The following is a 19,540-nucleotide window of genomic DNA, read 5'->3' as shown; positions in this document are numbered from 1 at the left end:
CATCGTATTACTTTTTTCTAACCTATATAGCCAGTTTTATTGTGCCTATATAACGGGGAAAAGTTTAATGAACAGACGAGGTCTGGTAAAAATTTATACTATAAGCCTACTATCTACGGTTGTAGGTTTACTGAGTGTAATCAGAAAATACTGACTTTATAACGCATTTAGTGCTGAGGGTCAGCTGTCCGGTGGAATACCTGACAGCGGTACTAGACGTAAAATTCGAATCGTTTAATGTTAAAAGTTAACGCATAGTATCAAGTTTGTAGTTTTCGAAAATAGGGCGCTGATTGAATTTATCGAAGATCAGTAGAATCACTGGGTAAGGAGGCCGTCAGCACATAGTAGTTCATTACTGCGGTCGAGACGAAAACTGTGAAATTATGGACGACAGAGTTGCCTGCTTTGTCAGAGCAAAAAAACGGATGTTATGATCATGGCAGCTTCTGAGAAAACCAAGCATAGACCATGTGCTCCCTGTCAGTTTAATATGGGGTTTGCTGAAGGACATTTCACGAAACTGTAAGAAAAACAAGGAGATTAGTAAAGAATGAGTTCGTTACTTAGCCAGCGCATATGCAATAGTGACAGTGTTAAACGGTTCGATAAAAGAGTAATACCTTGTTTGGTAATACGCGCATTATTAGATCGTTTCCTCTTAATTTTAGAATGGCAACAATCCGACGAAATTGTAGTGCTTGAACTGAACAGCTCTATATGCAAGTATTAGGCCATCTGTTAAATGTAGCATGCTATACATTATACATTCGCACCATCAATGTTATATGAGGCAATAAACAGGATTCATCTTTCAAACCTATTAGTACCTTATAAGACAAAAAGTCCAGTAACAATAATCTAGCCCCTATGTCAGTTATGAGCTTTCCAAAACAATCTGTTCAAGATTGACGAGAACAATCAGCAAACTGTTTTCGGCCAAATATAAACAAGCCCCAGGCAAGTGTTACCCGAAACGGGTTACAATCATCAGACGGCTCTTTTACCAGCCCGGTAAAGCTTATTAGGTAGAACTCACATTTAGACACGCCAAAAACCATTGCAGCTTATGCAAATTAAATTATTAGAAATCAAATAGAATTTTTCAAATATAAAAGTCTTTATATAAAGTAGCTAAATAATTATTTTATGTACGCGTAAGGTTAGCTTAAGCGCGAAGGAAAAATATTTACATAATCTTCACGTTGATAGTAATGCCGCATGATTGTTTGTGTCTAGAGCTACGAAGCCACCGACCGCCTAGTGGAAACCACTGGCTCTTTAGGAACCTGAAAAACTGAATCAATAGAACAGAAAAGAGAAAACCAACAGCATTCGGAACCCAAACACAGCAAAAGTGAAAGTTGATTGATTCAGGAAGGTCCAGGCATTCTGAAGTCATGACTCATTCGCATGATTCAAAAGCTAGGCCACAAATGATCTGATCTATAAGTTGCATGCCGAAAGGCCGACGTTACATATTCGAAAAATAGCTGAAATGGCTGCAGCCCCCGGAGACAAAATGTCCGAACAATATAGAGATATATAGGTCAGGAATTATTCCCATCATAAACAGTCCGCAAATTGCCGATGAATTTTTGTGTCTTTGATGAATATATACGGGCTTAACGGCTTAGCACTCTATTTTTTCTTTAAGTCGCGTCTATGCATGAAAGCAGTCTCTGCTCGAGTACATATTGCCAAAATATTTGTACTGCATGATGTACTTGAATGTCTATTATAGATGCAGATATTCTGAAAACGAGGAGTCACAAGGGTTGTCGAGTTAAGCATGGTCTCTAGAGTCCTCATCATGGAATGCCTACTAGTTTGCGCAAACCTAAAAAAAGTGTTTGGTGCACAAAGTAGAAGATTCGATAGCATGTACGAAATAATATTTAATAGAGAAAGGAAGATATATAAATTGGCTGTCGATTATAAGCAAAGAACTTCAATGTGCATTTTTTATTTACCGGAATAAATCTTAATGACTGTTATTAAACTCCTCCGAAGCTTCATCATTATCACAAAATAGGTATTATCAAAAAAACAGCCCAGTAAATACGAGAGAGACAATTTGAAAAGTGAATTTAAAGAATTTTTAAGTGGTTAATTTGACTTTACTTATCCGCGCATATTATAAACACGCTTTTAAAACTTTCTGGCACACGTATTGGCTGTATTTTTTAGAAATTCGGTTAAATATATTACTTAAGCGCGTCGTAAGTCGAAAATGCTTATTTATCTTGGTCTAATATATTGTCCATTAGTTATGCTTCGTGGTAAAAAAAAAAAGTGGTGAGAAAGTAGGGATAGTTTTTAGCGGGGATATTCTTGTTGTGGCATTTGAACAATATGGGATATCATAGTAAACTATGACTGGATTATGGAGGACGATTAAGGTGGCCAGTGCCTGTAGAAAGGGCTTAAAAATACTGTGAACCAAAAATTGAATTTTGTGTTTTTGGCAACGATAGCCTAACTGTCTTGGAGTAATTCATCACGAACCGTAAAAATTACACGAATATTCTAAAACATATCTCAAGTTTTATCACGTGTTCTTAAGCGAATGCGAACTTGTGTATTAGGTTACCGTGTAATTCCGTGCCAGTTTTTCGCGTATGTTTGACGAAGTTCAACTTTTCACCAGGGGGCACCTACCGAATGATGTGTTGTAGAGTATATTTAGTAAGTTTATGATACTATATCTTCATAAAACGGCATCCTGCTTTTCACACATTCGCCAATACACGTTCCTCATATACTATTTCTCAAAAGTTGGTCGCTTCTCAATAAGCAGATTTAGTAAGAGAAAAAGTGGCTGATACTTTTGGAAAAACGAGGTCGTACTCAGTTGATGAGGGAAATAGATTATCTCTGGCAAAGTCCATCATCTTTCTAAAACAAGAGAAGACGTGTGCGAAGAAAACCTTGTCCTAATGGATAGTCCTTTCTAATATGTTTATTAATCCTGCTGCCTTTCAAGAGGGAATTGCCTTTTGCTGGTCCTGCTCTTCACAAAGGTTTGGTTGCAGAAATCGTTTTGTTCGTTGAAGTGATTTGCATGAGATCAAAATACATCAAGGGCACGAAATACAAATCCGCAGCATTTTTGGAATTTGTTTAGGGTGCACTACTCACGACTTTTTTAACCATTTCTCCATCAGGTATCTGTTTTGCGCTCGCTGGCCTCTCGTGGCCACTCGTGAGAAAGGCATATCAACTTTATCTTTTGACAGTCGATAATGCACCAATACGTGTTCCTCCAAGTAACAATAAATATGCTAGTGAGGCATCTAAGCTCCAAAAATTTGATGTATATTTTAGCATGCGAAAAAGTTTGATTGGTTTCGACTGATATGCCGAAAATACGCCAGAGCTCTGTAGACGGAACCTGCAGAGAATCCATTCGTAACAGCCGTTATCAATAAACTCTGTCTTGAAGAGAGAGTAACACATTTCGAATCGTGTACTTGCTAGTCGCCAGGCAAACGCACATGCGGGACGCTCATCATTTTCAATCTGCTCGAACTATTTTCTCGTACTATAGTAAAAACGCTATATGCCAACGCTCTATTTCTCTATGTCTTTTTCAAATGCTACTTGGCAGCCGCAGCTCGGATTGAACTGAACCAAACGGTAGCGGATGGCGAGGGACGCGGCTTCATTATAGGCGTGTGTAGGCAAACGGCCTTTACGACAAACTTATAAAGTTACTGAGGTGCGCTATTTAATGTTGTTTTTACGCGTACGTACCTCCCAGATAAGCATCTACTCATGAAGATATACTATGCAAAATTGAGACTACTGCTCAATAAAAGTGTGCTTTGGCGCTGTACGGTTGTGGGGCTTTGGAAAAAAAATTGAATAGAAGGTGCAATTCGAACAAATATAGTGAGCTAATATGCCGCACCACAATACTTTCCTGCCGCTTGAATAAATCGGGACCAGCAGCCTGCGTGTAGCGTTTTGTAAGTGCAGTCGCTTTGCAAGAACGAATCTCAGTAACGTCGGCTGGCCGCCAACCTCACTGTGCCACTAGGATGCACGACACGAAACGTATGGCCAAGGGTGTTGTCATTCGATTGACAGTACAAGCTAGCAATTGGGTAGCACATTCGTCGCGAGCATTAAAAAGTGACATTATTTCAAAAAGAGCATAAAATTTGCAGTTGTTATGTCTCAGGGAATTTCAAAGTTTTTTATTGATATGCTATTGCCAACGGCGGTAGCCCTCGTAAAACACAACGCTGAGACTCGCAATATGTAACCGCAGTTTGTTGGCAAGTGGTTCTATAGCTCTTAGAGGCTCATAAAGAAAGTGTTATAGTTGCGAGGTTCGATATTGGTTAATCACGACCTAACACCAAGCTTTAAGGAAAATGGGCCTACATGTCGTGAAATTTGTAGGAGAAGCATTGCAGATGCACTAGTATGGCCTAGTCGTAAAACAGATGAATATACACTTACTTTCCTGTAATCAAGACGTCTAAGACGCTTATTCTATTTTTTATAAATACTAAGAGGCAACAAGGACAAGTTATACGAAGTTATCAGGAGTTACTTAGCAGATCAAAATACTTGATTTTTTAACTACGGACCATTAGCGGACCGAATTTACACTATATCTTTGGCTACGCACAACTATAAGCTAATCGATTATTGTTAGATAATAATGGGGTTGGAAGCAAGTATATCATGTACCACTTATCATCAAAGATCAACTTTGATTGTGCCCTTTTTCTTTATAAATTTTTCTAATAACAGCGATCAGTTTTCCGTCTATAATCCTGGGCCTAGTGACGTTCTCGTCTCTGACTTCTTAATGTCCGCTCTCAAAAACACTGCACCCGTCACGAACTGTTTCACTTGGCACTTCTGTACCCAGTGCTTTCACTAATTCTCGACGTATTTTACCAACGCCCTTACCCTGATAAAGCAATAAATCGATTATTGAGCGTTGACCCTTAACACTGAAATACATCTTTATTTCTCAAGTCAATATCGTCTAACATCTACAGTCTGCTTATAATCATAGATAGCCAGAATCCTGTCTGTTAAATTTCGGTTGCTAATAGTATGTAAATCATGTATAGCTAGAACATCTAATCTAACTTATTTATAAACTAAAATAAAAATCATTTTCGTTTAACATGTGTAATACAAATAAAGAGTCAGTTAAAAATTTAAATAGTCAACTTTCACAAATCATAGAAGTTTATTTTGTGCTACTAGTTAAAGGAGATGGTCCTCTTGAGAACTGAACTTGCCAACAGTACCGCAGCGACATCTCAGCAACTATCCAGTAAAAGATATGATTCGCCAAGGAAACACTTCATTTATAAATGTTCTAGTTACCCTAAGTTTAGGAGTGAAGTGCCAAAAATGGCAAACGGAAATGCACTGGTACGTAGCTGTTTTTGGCATAGAAACGAATAACCAATTTTCAGTTATAGGAATCTTTAATGTGGGTGCCAACACGTGGTACGTGTAGGGTGGAGGGTCCACAACGAGCAGAAAACTGGTACCGATGTTTTCGGCAATCATCTGCAGAGATGGAACTTGACTCTCAAAAAATGTATTTATGTATGTAAAATGTATGTATCGATAGAAGACTAAACGTTGTTCGTTTTGCGGTTCACAAAGTGGATACTAGCAAATCAGGTCGAATCTTATCAACGTTCGAAACATTGGAGTTAATAGATTTTTATCGCATTATGTTTCGGCAAGATTATAATGGATAATATGATAACGCCCACGCAAATAGATAACAAAATCTGGTTTTATTGTTTTCGACGACCATTGGATACGATAATATATATATATATAATAGGCTCAGAATGTAAGCAGATGTAAGAGCTGCTATGCTTATAAATTTTCTAAATTTCGGATTTGCTTCTACAATTAAAAGTAAAAGTCTTCTTCGAGAACCACCCTCATCCCCCCTTTGCTAGTCTATATTTTTCTCATATTGAAACAAAAACATTTTCAATAATCTGGCCAAAAATATACCAGTAATGGCACTTCTTATTTACAAGTGTATTCGGATTCATGCTGAAAAATATTTATAAAATGCAATGATAACCATAGTTGAAATGACGCAAATAAGCTTCCAAAATGGAGATTTATAAATTACTTGCCTTTATAGAGAACATTCTCGTGTAAGGTAGTCAAACACGTTTTACATCTGCTTTATGTATGTTTGTATGTTGGTTCTGTAACTAAAGGCATAGCCTTCATACTGTTCTAGGAACGTTCTGACCCAGATGTTATTACTCATATTGTTTCGTTTACGAATAGAAACCGTAAATCTGACATGTCTAAGACACGGCATACACGCTTCTAATCAGCTAATGAATTTTACTTAAATATTCAGAAAAGGGAGGCCCCTTCGCATTTTACATACGACAAGATGACGGTGTAGTTTATTTGAATATGACCATTGTGATTGCTGCTCACGTCAAAGTGGGTCAAAATGAATACTCTATTTACATCAGATTTATACACAGCCCAGCCCAGTCCGCTCTGGTTGATACAAAATTGCATTTTTGTTTTCCTCCTTTTAAATTATACTAGTGTAATATTAAATAAATATCATATACTATAAATAATGTGTACTGCACTCGCCGAGTTCGAGGCGGCTTTTGATGATCTCAACATTTATCTCTGTGGTACACAAACGCAAAATTTTAACTTCAGTGAATCAGATTAAAGCAGAAGAATGATATTAAGCGAAAAAAACAAAAGAATAAGTTGTTTTTAATGAGTGTTGTTGCCCATGATTCGTGTATAAAAAATACTGTCACTGTGATATCATTCGCAAAGGAAAACGTAAATAGTTGAAGAAAAAAAAAAAAAAGCCAATTTTTGCCAAATTAGAAGAACCACTATGCTCAAATCTGTATGGCTGTGATCGTAAGTGTCATGAAAGTCCTTAATTTAGAGGTAGATCCAGTCATATACGAAATAATCCATCGTTAAGCCAAGGCTGGCGACATTCACAATAACAGTCATACTCTGTAACTTCACGTTTACGTTAATGTTATCTCGTTTGCCGTCAGAGTAATTGAATCGGCTCTATTTATTGAGCAACATAATGACCAAATAGTAGCAGTAGTATGTAGGCAGCATTACCAGAGAGATATGTTTCTGACGGTGCGGTAACAGAGATCGCTTCCTAGTTGCTTCTCTTCGTAGAAGTCAACCTATACAGCAGCCTCACACCCTTTTCATTCGACGAAGTAGGCGCCGTAACGAGAGTGTGACAAAAACGGACGTGCTTTACTATGGCTGTCCACCTATGTGTTTTTTTTTTATAATACATAAGTTTGATGGGGGGTGAGGCAGTCTGCACTGATTGCTCTTTTATTGTACAAAAGTCGATAGACAGAGACCCCGTAGTACCATATAAGGGGAGCACACTGTGTAGGATCGTGTCTAGTCTATTAGTGTCTATGCATTTAGTGGCCTTAAGATTTTCCGATAGCGACGCGAAGATGCCCAACCGGAATTCTCTATTGACTGAAGGCGGGTTTATGCTCCCAGCGAAAATCCCAGACGCACGCCCATTCCTAAACTCTGGCGTACGTCTGGTGTATCTATACAACTCGTTCTATAATAGTACGCTATCTGAACTGAGGTGTTTGCCCAGCCAACGTATTTAATATGCTGTGTCAAGCGAACTACTTAATTTAACAGGCTACATTTGTAGATCAATTAATTAATGGCAGTGGGGTTCGCGGGTTATTAGTTGGAAAAATGGAAGCGCTCATAATTACTACTACTATCGTAGCTTCATTGCGCTGTGCCATTTTTCGTTTGCATGGCTTCAATCAGTTGCTTCGGTAGGAAACAAGGAAAGAGCACAGTCATTGCGACAGTACTATAGCAAAACATAGTTAAAATCCCAAACTTAGCCTAGACTTCCCACACGATTTGTTGTTGCTTATTCATCACATCGATATTTGGAACGCAAGCGTGAAAAATTACATGTAATATCAATCAAAACAAAGATAGAATGAAAACATGCTTCAGCAAAAAGGAACAGACATAATTTGTCAATTTGGATGTCAGTTTGGATCAATTGATTCTTGATTCTCCATAATTACTCTGACTATTTTTTTGTTACCTATAAACGTCTTCTTTAAGTTGAGCGAACTTAACAACAGATTGCATTCTAATATGAACATGTCACGATGTCAAATGAAACAATTTCGTTGCAGCAATACTTAACTTTAGATATATTTCTGATCACAAAAAAGTCGGTTTACTTCATTACCAGTAAATACTACGGCAGATAACGTTAGCTTTATATTGTGTATTCCTCATTTGGTTACAAATGCGTCCAATTTTCAAAATTAAACATCCAACTCCGTGTCGATTTCCCCTATACTTAATGTTGATTCTGTAATTTATGTCGCCTAAAGAAGCAGGATTTTCGCTATACAAGAAACTTTTCTCAAGAGAGTGTCTCGCTCCATATCTTAGTTGTACTAAATGCTAACAGAGAATTGTTACCATGCTCATAAAGGAAGACACACGTCTCGCGGTCGCGTAACCTACCTCAATCACGAACCCACGCCTTGCTCGAAAGGGGCAAAGCGCGCATTGGCCTAGATTAAATCAGACTAAAGCAATTTCTTTTTTTCATTGCCCTGTTTCGTTGAACAAGTCAACTACATCATTCGATAGCCCTCGCGTGTACCATGAATTGTCTATACTAAGCCCGTTCGTATGTTTTAAACGTACGATTTTTTGTTTCCCTAGGAAGAATGGTGGCAACAGCTGTACCCGTTTACAGGCTGCAAACGGAGCTGTACTAACTGCTACTTCTAAGTTATTTTTGCGTAAAATTCGAGCTTTCCTAAAATTGAGCATAAAGAACGCTATTGAAATTCAAACAAACCAGTTGAGGTGTTCTACAAAATAATGCTTGATGTAGCCTGCATCGTCGTCGAGGAGAACGTCGCCGAATATCGCGCGATTCCTCTCAAAAATCCACTGATTGATCGTTATTTGTTTAAAAGTGTTCAAATACTATCATTGGTTTATACAAAGACATTTTAGCGAATATTTAATGACAAAGCGTTTGGACGTCCCGTAAAAGTGTTGAATGATATCACTGTCGCCTTTAAACTTGTCAAATCGTTGCAGCCACTAGACTTGCGCGTTTCCTTTAATAATATCGTACTTCATTCGAGGCATTTAATTACAGGCGCAAAGGCGGTCATCTGAGTGATCTGGTAGGGTGAGCCTATCACTATTTCATCGACAAACTTTGATGAGAGTTTAACAAAATTGACGCAAACAGACGAGCCAAAGGACATTTGACCTCATTCCTCGAACTACTACTGTGATTTATGTGCTTTTTTTCTTTCGTGGTTTATTTGCTTCTTTTTAACATTTCGATTTTAAGTTTGTTGCATACCGCTGGATACATTTATATTCAAATTATTTTTTCAGGGAATGTACAGTACGTGTCCAAATTCGCAGTCACCATATACACTGTTTACAGTATTATATCGTCGCGAGCTGAATTACTCTTCCGTTTATCTTCATATTAATTTTATAGAAGCAACATTTTTCGTGACTTTTTTAGTCAGTGTATTATCTCAGCATAACTTGTTGACAATCATTTGCTTCGCGTCACGCCTTATGCCTCGACCCGTGCGATTATTTGTGCGCTTTTCCTTTCCGATCCATCAAAAATCGATCAGTCGATTTCAAGGTAAACGATCTCATCGTTATTTGTCATCTATTTTATTCATACTATCATGGCTCGATAACTGTCTAAAACGGTGACAAAATGGTCATAGTAGAGCCGAGGGAGAGCAAGCGGATACGGAAGCCGTTGAAATTGTGTACCTTATAGAATGAAGTTAGCTGTACAGTTGAATTGATTATAAATAATCCTGATATGCGGGTGACAACGCACTTCAAGCAGTCCATGTCGTGACCTGCAGCACCTTTCTGCTGGCAAAGCATTAGCTCCATTTTAATAGTTTTTTTTTTGCATTTCGACTGAGTTTCTTGGCGCATTTTACGAGCTTTACTGTTACCCCTATGTCACTGCTTCTTAATCTATTTACGTTCTGTTAAGTAGGTGAGATACGTCTGCTATATCGAAAACGACTTTTCCGTCGTCTGTCTATTTGTCAGTATGCTTGTTCCTGTTGCTCGTCAGTATCCACCGTCGCTGCTGGCAATCTCGTCAGTATTGCTAGTTTCCAAGGGGTTAATTGCTGAAAATTATAATTGCCGCATTCGCGCTGTTGCTGCCCCTGTTAAACGGCAGACATGTCACTAACGCCAGTAATTTCGTGACTTTTGCTATTGCTGAAATGGTCGTGCTGGCGACCGATAAGTGTCGTGACTCTGCAACACCAGAGGAGGACGTGGTGGTGGCTTGCTTTGTTACGTATTCTTTATTTGTTGTCATCGTTGTTGTTGATGCAGCGGCTGTCCGCGTATTGACGTTTGGGGATACCATCGACATTTTGATCAAATGGTCAAGCCTAGACGGAAGTTTACAGTTCGCCGCTTCCCGATCGACGTTCGGCGCCGCTGTTGTAACTGGCCAATGATAACGGCGGACGGTGACCGCCCGACCCAATTATAAGGAACTCTTCTTTCGGCTCGACCATTTCATCGTCGTGGTCAGTCAGTCCCTGTCGAGTACTTCCAAGAGTACGCAAGCCCCCAAAGCCAGTTCGCTTTTGGTCGTTTTTCACTCGTCTGCTTGAAACTGTGCCGCTTTTTTACTCGCCCGTCGGAGCTACCCACAAATCATCCGTTCCACTATCTCCATCGCGCAAATGCCGCGACGGACTACAAAGGTGCGTCTTCAGGCGTTCGAGAGCTGCAATGTGTTGAAACGAAATCATAGAAGGAAAAGCGTTTTACAAGATGTTGGCAATAGTTGGATAAGGCTAAATGTCTACAGGCGTATATATGCTTTAGTCTGGCAGGTTATTACTTTTTTATATGATATAATCGTGTAATGTTAACAAACTATACCAGTGTATAATACTGTATAGGACACACATTTCAATCGGCCTTCAGGTGAAAAAAAAAACTAAGAATAACAGGTTTTATTAGTTTAGATTCAAAGCCTTACCATAATGTACAAATATACAGGTGATTACGGAGACGACTAGACTCATCGCGACTATCTCGACGAATGCTATATACAAAGGCTTCACTGTAGTCACAAAAAACAATTACTATATTAGACCTTGATATTATTATCAACAGACAATATGGGCGTATTTGAATGAATAAATAGGTATAGGATGAGGTAAAAATATATATATTGATATAAAAAATATATAATGTATACAAATATACAAAAATATATTTGCAGTCTCGCCCGCTGGCTCTCATAGTACTATAAAATGCAACACTCAGTGATATAAACACAAATGTATGCAATTTAATTTGTAATATATCGAGCAGTCAAAGGTCAACAATGGGCGTGGCAGGATGATAAATGCTTAGTTACTTACAATCATGAAATGCTTACCTTAGTCTTTGCCTTTGAGCAATAAAGGTACCTAGCTATTTAGCAGAATTCAAAGATTGAAATATGCGGATTTAGATCATTTATCCTCTGTAGTGTTCGATAGGAAACATATTCCAGACACTTGAACCGCAAACGTTTCTCTTACAAGTAAAAACTCTCCGATGTCTGACTATTTAAGCATTTGCTTTAAGCTTAAATCATTCACTATGGCGTGGAATGCCTAAATAAGTATTAGGAAGCATAAAAATCGCTGGATTTGCACACTAGCCTTATTACATGATTGTGTATTTACTACCAAGCCGAAATCGTTTGTTTACGTTATAGATGTTGAATTAGCACGTTTTTTTAACTTATTTGGTAAGAATGTATTTTGGCATGTTATTCGCGTGAGTTTGTGTATATATCTACATAGCGTTTCTCTATTGTATTCCAATGGCGTGTATTGAAATTACTTACCAAAAACAAGTGGAAGTCCCCGTAACCCAGTAGCGCACACTGGCGTTGAGAGTAACGGCAGGCGTGGACTATGAGGTTCAAAAGAGGACATCCGAGCCACTTGTAACCGCCTGATACAAATTGTGACATTGCAGCTGGCCGACGGGCGCAACCCATCTTCGAATAACTCTTCTGCAAGTGTCAGTCGCGCAGGACGCTGGTCACGCTCAATATAGTAGGCCAAAAGCCGAATTGAGCGAGAAGCCAATTCAGTTTCGGTCGTTACTTCAACAGGTCGTCCAGTCGGCCCCACTGCTGAGGGTTGATCTCGATCCAGAGACAGTTGCGAGGTCGACCCATCTAATGATGAAATCCCAGCAGTCCAGTACACGTGCGCCGTCGATGGGGACACAGACACACTCGAAATGCTGGTTATCGGTGAGGGCACTGAAAGCAGATCATTTAAACAAAATAAAACGTTAACAGACACGTTATAAAGAGTATTATTAAAAATAAATTAATAACGTTATAAGATACGGTCAAAAGTTTTGAAGTTTTTGCAATTAAATAATAGAATTCGAAAAAAATGTGTAATTGTTGAGCCATCACATAACCGTAATTATGAGCAAATAGAAATATAAATGCGGCAAAACCCGAAAGTTGCTTACAAAGTTGCTAAAATCTAGCATACACATCAGAACATGTTTTAGCGTTGGAGAGCCGAACACAAATAATATAAAGGAACTTTCATTTCGGGTTAACTTCTCCGCAAAGCATTGAGAAAAATTAAAATTGCTGAGATTAATGAATGGTTTCAGCGACCTCTAGAAGATAAATTGGTAGCTTCTCTTTTTAGGGGAGTTACAATTTAGCATATTAACAGGTTAACTTGAAGTTACTATCTTGCGGAAGCATATACTTTAAATCGTCATTAAGAACATGAAATTTAGCATTCGGATTTAAAGAAAGTTAAGCTTTTCAGGTTAAGGATGCTGGAAGATGGCGTTACTACGAATATAGTCGCTGCGCTTCGATAACGGAGTAATCTTGATCTACTGCTACTAGATAAACATTTTTGTAACAGTAAATTCCGACAGTTATCAGTTGTTGGAAAAATACGTTAGCAGACGTTACATAGTGATAACGTAGGAACACACTTTATTTACGTGAAACGCTTACATTTAACCTCGTAGAAATGAGACAGTGCTTTGGTCATCCCTATCGATTCCTTAGGCTGAAACGAACATAGAAATAAAAACACAATGTTAACTTATTACTATGATAGCGCAAGTAATGAAAAAAAATTAACTGGTTAAGTATCTCGGATATGGGCAGCTACGGTGCCAGGTACCTCTCAAGTCCTTGGACCATTCATACGTTCTTTGGATAATTTAGATTAATTGGAATCAAGCATATTATACTTTTCAAGTGGATAATATGTCGATACTTTCTTAACGTACTTTGAAGCCATTCCCTGAAACAAACCTCTTCCAGAAACTTTTCATAATCATATGCAAACAGCTCCCAGTACGTACTGCTCGTAATTGTCATTTTTGTGCTAGTTAAGTACAATATAAAATTTTCCTCTGAAAATTTAAATGCTGCTCTTATTACTTCTGAGGTAGTGACACAACCTCGATATTTGTTCAAAAATAAACGAATAAAATAAACCGACCTACGTATCCTTTTTAGAAACAACTTTCTAGTTCCATACATTTGACAAAATTTAACTTCTTCGTCAAGCTGTTCTAATTTCGTCATAGATTGGCCATTGTACCCCGTTTTTGGTTACATTGATACGGATAATAACAACGATACATATTAAATGACACATAAATCCCATTAACCCCTGCAAGATTGATATATTTATTACGCTTAATACACTTCGAGATAGGACAATATGTTCCAACCTCTTGTCAGTTTCGCGAAGATAGGTCCTATTCGGAATATCTTTGGCAGCATCTATGTCCACTTTTGTGTCTTTTGAATATTGAAGTGCAGGAAACGTATCCCTCTTCGAGCCATTTGTATGATTGCTTTTGTTTCCGAGTGATAGACAGTACCGCAACGAGTTTTCAACGTTCTGTTTCTTCGGGACGCGGAAAAGGCTGTCACCAACCAGTATTCGAACGGACATTGCAACAAATATGCGGCGTAAAAAGTTCAAGCTAATTTTGAGCATAGTCTTTTCTAAGGCATGCATCTATGTAGTTTTCAATTAAGGTTCCGCAAGAGAAATGTGTATGCTAGAAACTCTTCGAAAGCAAATGACAGGCGAGTTATTTGCGAGACATGACTCGATTAGGCGGAGCTTCATTTGCAAAGGCTAATGATGACGCACTAAGAAAACGAGAACTTATGATTAAAATGCCGGGTTGTTTCCTTTTCCTTTCCTGCACGATGTACACTGGTAGGTGAATGAACGACGAGTGCTGTAGGCGGCTGTTGGCAATCTCTAATCCCGGTTGCCCTCTAAAATCACTTCAGATACAATTTTCATATTGCCTTGCTATGTCAAAATGTTGTTCTAATCAAAATGAGAAATTTCCGTTTGAAAAACAATTATCATATTGAATTTAAGCGTCCCTGTGGCTGGGTGGATTCAGTCTACTTTTTTCGCACAATTTTGGATTAAAATGTAACTCTGTCACTTCGTAATTGCTCGAGATGTATTCGACTTTGTCCCCGAGCCAGGATGACACGCGTTTAAGTTACCATAATTTACTCAAAAATATCTCCATCCATCTTTCAATACGTATTTTTCTTCTATAGTAGTCGTAGACATAACATACAGGAGGACAAACAAACGTACATGGATTTTTTTCGAGCGTGCGGACACCTTAGCAACTACTTTGGCTGTAATTAGTTAAAACCGTAAAGAAGGTAAAATGTCATCACTGTCTATATTTGTTCTTGCCCTTGACCACCAAGCTGTTATAAAAGTTTCCGTAGGGAATAACACCCCAACGTAATTCTCCTTTGGCTAGCACTGTCGTCGACTGTCTTGGCTAATTAGACTTGTGTACGCCCATGAGTATTACACTGGCCACGCCAATATAGAGCTTTGGAGAGTATTAGTAGGCAAACAGTAATTAAATAAGTATAGAAAACTCAATAACAACAATGGATCACAGGAAACCAGCATCTGCCTGGTCGTCATCGACTTTGTATGTTCCCTATTACGTGCAAAACAATAGAATCTGCTGAAATACAGCGTATTTAACGTGCACTATTAGATATTGAGCAAACATTAAGTCAAGGAGTGGGCTAGTCAACCCCACAAGTCAACGTTGCTCGTTACAGAATTGAAGATAAACAAACGTTGGCGAAGATATTGCTTTGTAAAGATAAGCCTTGTCCGGTAAAAGTTGCACGGGCTGTATTTTTTTTTGCTGATTATGTAATATGTATCGTGCACTTTACACTAATTCAACATTAACTTTCTCGCGACTATAGCCCTCATATTTTGCAAACTGCCAACTTGGCCTCTAAGCTGTGTAACGGTTACTCCTTTAGCAAAAGGTTGTGTAATATAAGAACCGTCGAATTGTTTGCTCACAATTTGCATAACTTATTCTGCTGTTCGGTAACTTTGCTTCTTCTCTGTGGTTTGCCATTTGTCCACCTGTGTGATTCACGCTAACAGATTAAAAGAAAACAGATGCAGTTCTTAGTAATGTCAATCAGGAGAAATAGTTAGCCTTTGGCTCATAATGATACGATAATGTGTTTTGCAGAAACGGACGCTTTGTCTGATGCGCTAGCCTCATGGTAAGTGTGATTATGATACATAAGCACACGTATAAAATCGAATGACATGTGAGGAACGACATTTCATCTCTGCATCATGAGAGACAGATAGTATTATGAATAAGCAGACCTGACACCGATCATGCGTCTAACACACACTCAGTTATTGCCTCCGCCTAGCCTTGACCTTGAACTACTCGTATTTACGTTAAGACCAACCTAGTGTATCTAACTCTTTTCCCTATTATAGGCCCTCAATTAGTTCATTCTAATGAGCGCCAGAATGGACTAAGTTCCACGGTCATTCAAGCTAGTCATATAAAGAATTTTCATTTAGCACAACAGTATGTAGTCAGAATGTGGGGCAAAAATCAATTCGGGTTGTTCTCCTTTATTTTCGTTCTAAATAATTACCTGCGTAATTGTGTGTGCGTTTTTCAACTTTATCGACTGTTAAATTTTTTCAACTATATGTAGGAACATCTATGCTGTGTCAGTCAGGGTGCTGGAGAAGGGATTCCTTGGAAAGCATACAGTTCCGAAGTGACTATTAATGAAAAAGTTGATTGCGCCTACTTCCTGCTTACCGTCCGTTGCTCCTGTGCATGCTTTATACGGGTACTTTTAGGCCCAGAGAATGTTAGCTTGGAATATCCTCAACTAATCGCGTTTCGTCTGCATCTGCTGAGCTCCCCTTGGATATTTTTGGTGAAGTTACCAATTGCTGAGAGCTCGACATAGATGCAAAAGGAACGCGTTTGAGGCAATTGCCTCAAATTTTATCCTCAGCACCAGCTATATTCGATGACAATGCTGAGAGAGTGGATCCTAAAATATCTGCATTTTGTATAAAAGGAGTAACGTCAAGTGAACAAAAACAACGCATCAGCGATGTATTTTTCGCAGCTACCGAATAGATTTTTATCGTGGCATCTCATATAGCCGACATGATTGTTAGCCCCTTCTGATGTTTTAGTGAACTCTACGGAGAAATCTCGTGGTTGTGCATGAAGTACTATAGGTTTGGTACCGAGACGAGTTGTTTTTTGTGTTTTAGGTAATTACCTATAGGTCTAAAGTATACGATCAAACCGACGAGAGCTAAGAATCTCACTTTTAAGCGCTCAAATATCACTGAGCGTGATGGCCTGAGCTGTGGATGTGGTAAACTTCGATTTGGCGGATGCAAATTCAATAGATACAGCAATTATTTTGTTCAGCTTCTTCACTATGCCAAACGCCTCCACCAAAAATGGCTCTACTTTTTTCAACACACCTTTGAATATTTTCAATTTGTCAACTTCCCATAGATTTAACATAATGAATAAATGAAAATTAATAAACCTGGAAAAATACATTTGCCGGGTATCTATACAACAACCTGTATATGCTTATAAACTACTCCGAAATGATAAACCATTTATTCAAGTTAGCATATTTCTTTTCTGCTCGTTTACGATGAAATATTCGGGCAAAGAGTCTGTTTCGATAAAAACTGTACTACTATTTGTGGTGTCATACTTAGAAACGATAATGTGATCGACGGTATTTTAAGACACCGAAAGTACATTTTAAACGCAGCCATTTTTCATAATTTATAACCAGTCTAGAAGTCCTCTTAATAGAATACTAGAAAGATCGCAGCTACGGCTAATACTGACATTACAAAGATGGCTTCGTTAAGGGGCTAGCTCATTTTGATACGATGACACTATCTAGCTATTGAACCAATATACGGATATAATGACGATGAGAGGCACTTTGGCGGAGTCCGTTAAATTGTGAGAAAATATTTTGGTAAATCGTCAGAGGGCTATGATTTTGTGAGATTGCTTTTCTGAGTGGTTCTGCTGAGTAAAGAGGGACACGAACTGCTCCGTTACGGCATTACTGAGCATCGGCATCGTGATGCTGAGAAAACCCATTTTCGATTCGAAATCTTCGATTAGCCGTTTCGGCCCTGACCTATGTTTTATATGGATTTAATAGACACACAAGTTTTCCATATTTTTCCCCACTATAACGTCTTTCAAAGCAATGAGCGGATGGTGGAGCTTAATAAGCGAAGCATTTTTTTTTTCAATAAGAGCGTAGACCGCTAATACTCGACGGAGTTATGGCTCAGAAAATATCACTTCATAAAGTATGTGATTACATGAGAAATACTTTTTGCATTAAGCAGATATTTTAGCAGACTATAATTCAAAGATGATACTCTTTGTTAACTTCCCATTTTGAAAGGCTTTTAATAAATTATATTTTAAAGTGTGTGATAAATTAAAACTCCGGTTTATTAATACTATATTTAATCAACTGACGTGCAGCAAACGTAAAATATTTCAACTATATCTCAGTTTATCAACCTAGGCAGTATTTGTCAGACATACACAGACAGATCCACCAACTGAAATGATATACGCCAGGTTAGTTTTACGTTCATTCATATCGGCACACTGAATATCGAATGCCACAACACCATTGAGAACACTAAGCTCTCCTTTACTGAGCTCAATATTAGCCTAAAGGCCTGGCTTTCAGTTTGAAAACAACTTATTGTAGACCACCTATTTTTCTAATCAAAAACATTACCCAATCTATTACTAAAATATAAATTGTGTATATATTTTATTTTTTTTCGACCTATACATTTAAATTGTAAAGACGAATGGCGGAGACCTTAACAGCATATGCATAACGTTATTGAATTAAAAAACAATTTTCGTAAAAAAGAATTAAGAAAAATAATACTAATGCCTCAATGGTCTTAGTGAAACAGCTTTGAATTACACACTGTATTTTTACTCGTTCATCTGAAAAATGGCCCTGCTTCTTTCCCAGTGCTCTGTACATTACGGGCGTCATGGCCGTGACATAAGCAAATAACTTCATTAGTAACACGAAATAGTTGTGAGATGCTGTTAGGACTATTTATGTTGAAAGCTCTATGGCTAGCAGCATAAATAACACCTTTTTGTTATTATTTATCATACGCTTGGTAGATTCGGGCCATTTTTGATAGATCCCGCTGATTACGTAACCGATTCTGAAGTCCTCCCAACAATGGGCGATTGATGGTAGGAGCCTGTAATACCTTCAAACCATTCATAGGTTCGTAGGGTTCAGATCTCCAGTTGAAGATATGATTACTAAAAAAAGACCGAAACAAAAGCTTTTGAAAACAACGCACTATTTCCCACTTTTTCGAATTCCGGGGTTGGAATTTCACACTTTACGCAGAATTTATATATAACGCATTAAAAAAATGCGTTTTTTTGTGCCGTATATACTTATCAGAAACATCACTGTGCTGTACTTACAACCATTTCAGATCTATCTCCGGCTAGTACAAGTGAAGCCGGCAGACTCTGAAGTTGAATCACTTTTGAAGTAGACGCCGCGATCAGGCGATACAAGATGCTGGTAGATCTTCCACTGCCTTAGAAAATCAAGAGTGAATACCGATTTACTCAAAAAAAAAAGGGTTCATAAGGAAACACTTTTTTAGTCTCGAAAATTAACCTTTAATGTCAATTTTTTCTTGCTCGAAGGCCACAGCACTGAGGAAATTTATCGACGAACAATAAAGGCATTAAGTAAGGAGGCCCTAAGCGAAAGCACAGTACGTACGTGAATATGCGCAAAATGCTTAATTAACGGAGGTCAGGATGTTGAAGACCAGCGAGGAAGTAACTAGATGTCGGGGTCTAAAGGACAACGCATTGCTGCAATCTTGGAAGCTTCACGAAAGTAGAACCTGAAGTTCTAACTGCTCTATAGTCTAAAAGGGGCAGCTCACATGTGACATGTTACAGAAATATAAGCTAAAGGTGCTTA

General features: G+C 38.3%; 1 protein-coding gene across 1 annotated transcript in view; it reads right to left on the bottom strand.

Moving 5' to 3' along the window:
* Nucleotides 1-5,764: 5,764 nt before the first annotated feature.
* LOC111269735 (uncharacterized) overlaps nt 5,765-19,540 on the bottom strand; it is a 38,213-nt gene continuing 24,437 nt past the window's right edge. The window contains exons 2-5 of the mRNA XM_086972219.1: nt 13,136-13,190; nt 11,978-12,403; nt 11,117-11,200; nt 5,765-10,858 (exon numbers count right to left, since the gene is read on the bottom strand). Of these exons, the coding sequence (XP_086828345.1) occupies nt 10,758-10,858; nt 11,117-11,200; nt 11,978-12,403; nt 13,136-13,190 (666 nt within the window). The 3' untranslated portion in view covers nt 5,765-10,757. The remainder of the gene's footprint in view (nt 10,859-11,116; nt 11,201-11,977; nt 12,404-13,135; nt 13,191-19,540) is intronic.

Source organism: Varroa jacobsoni, unplaced genomic scaffold, assembly GCF_002532875.2.
Source record: "Varroa jacobsoni isolate VJ856 unplaced genomic scaffold, vjacob_1.0 scaffold_1409, whole genome shotgun sequence".
Classification (NCBI taxonomy): Eukaryota; Metazoa; Arthropoda; class Arachnida; order Mesostigmata; family Varroidae; genus Varroa; species Varroa jacobsoni.
This window is presented reverse-complemented; position numbering and strand designations above follow the sequence as displayed.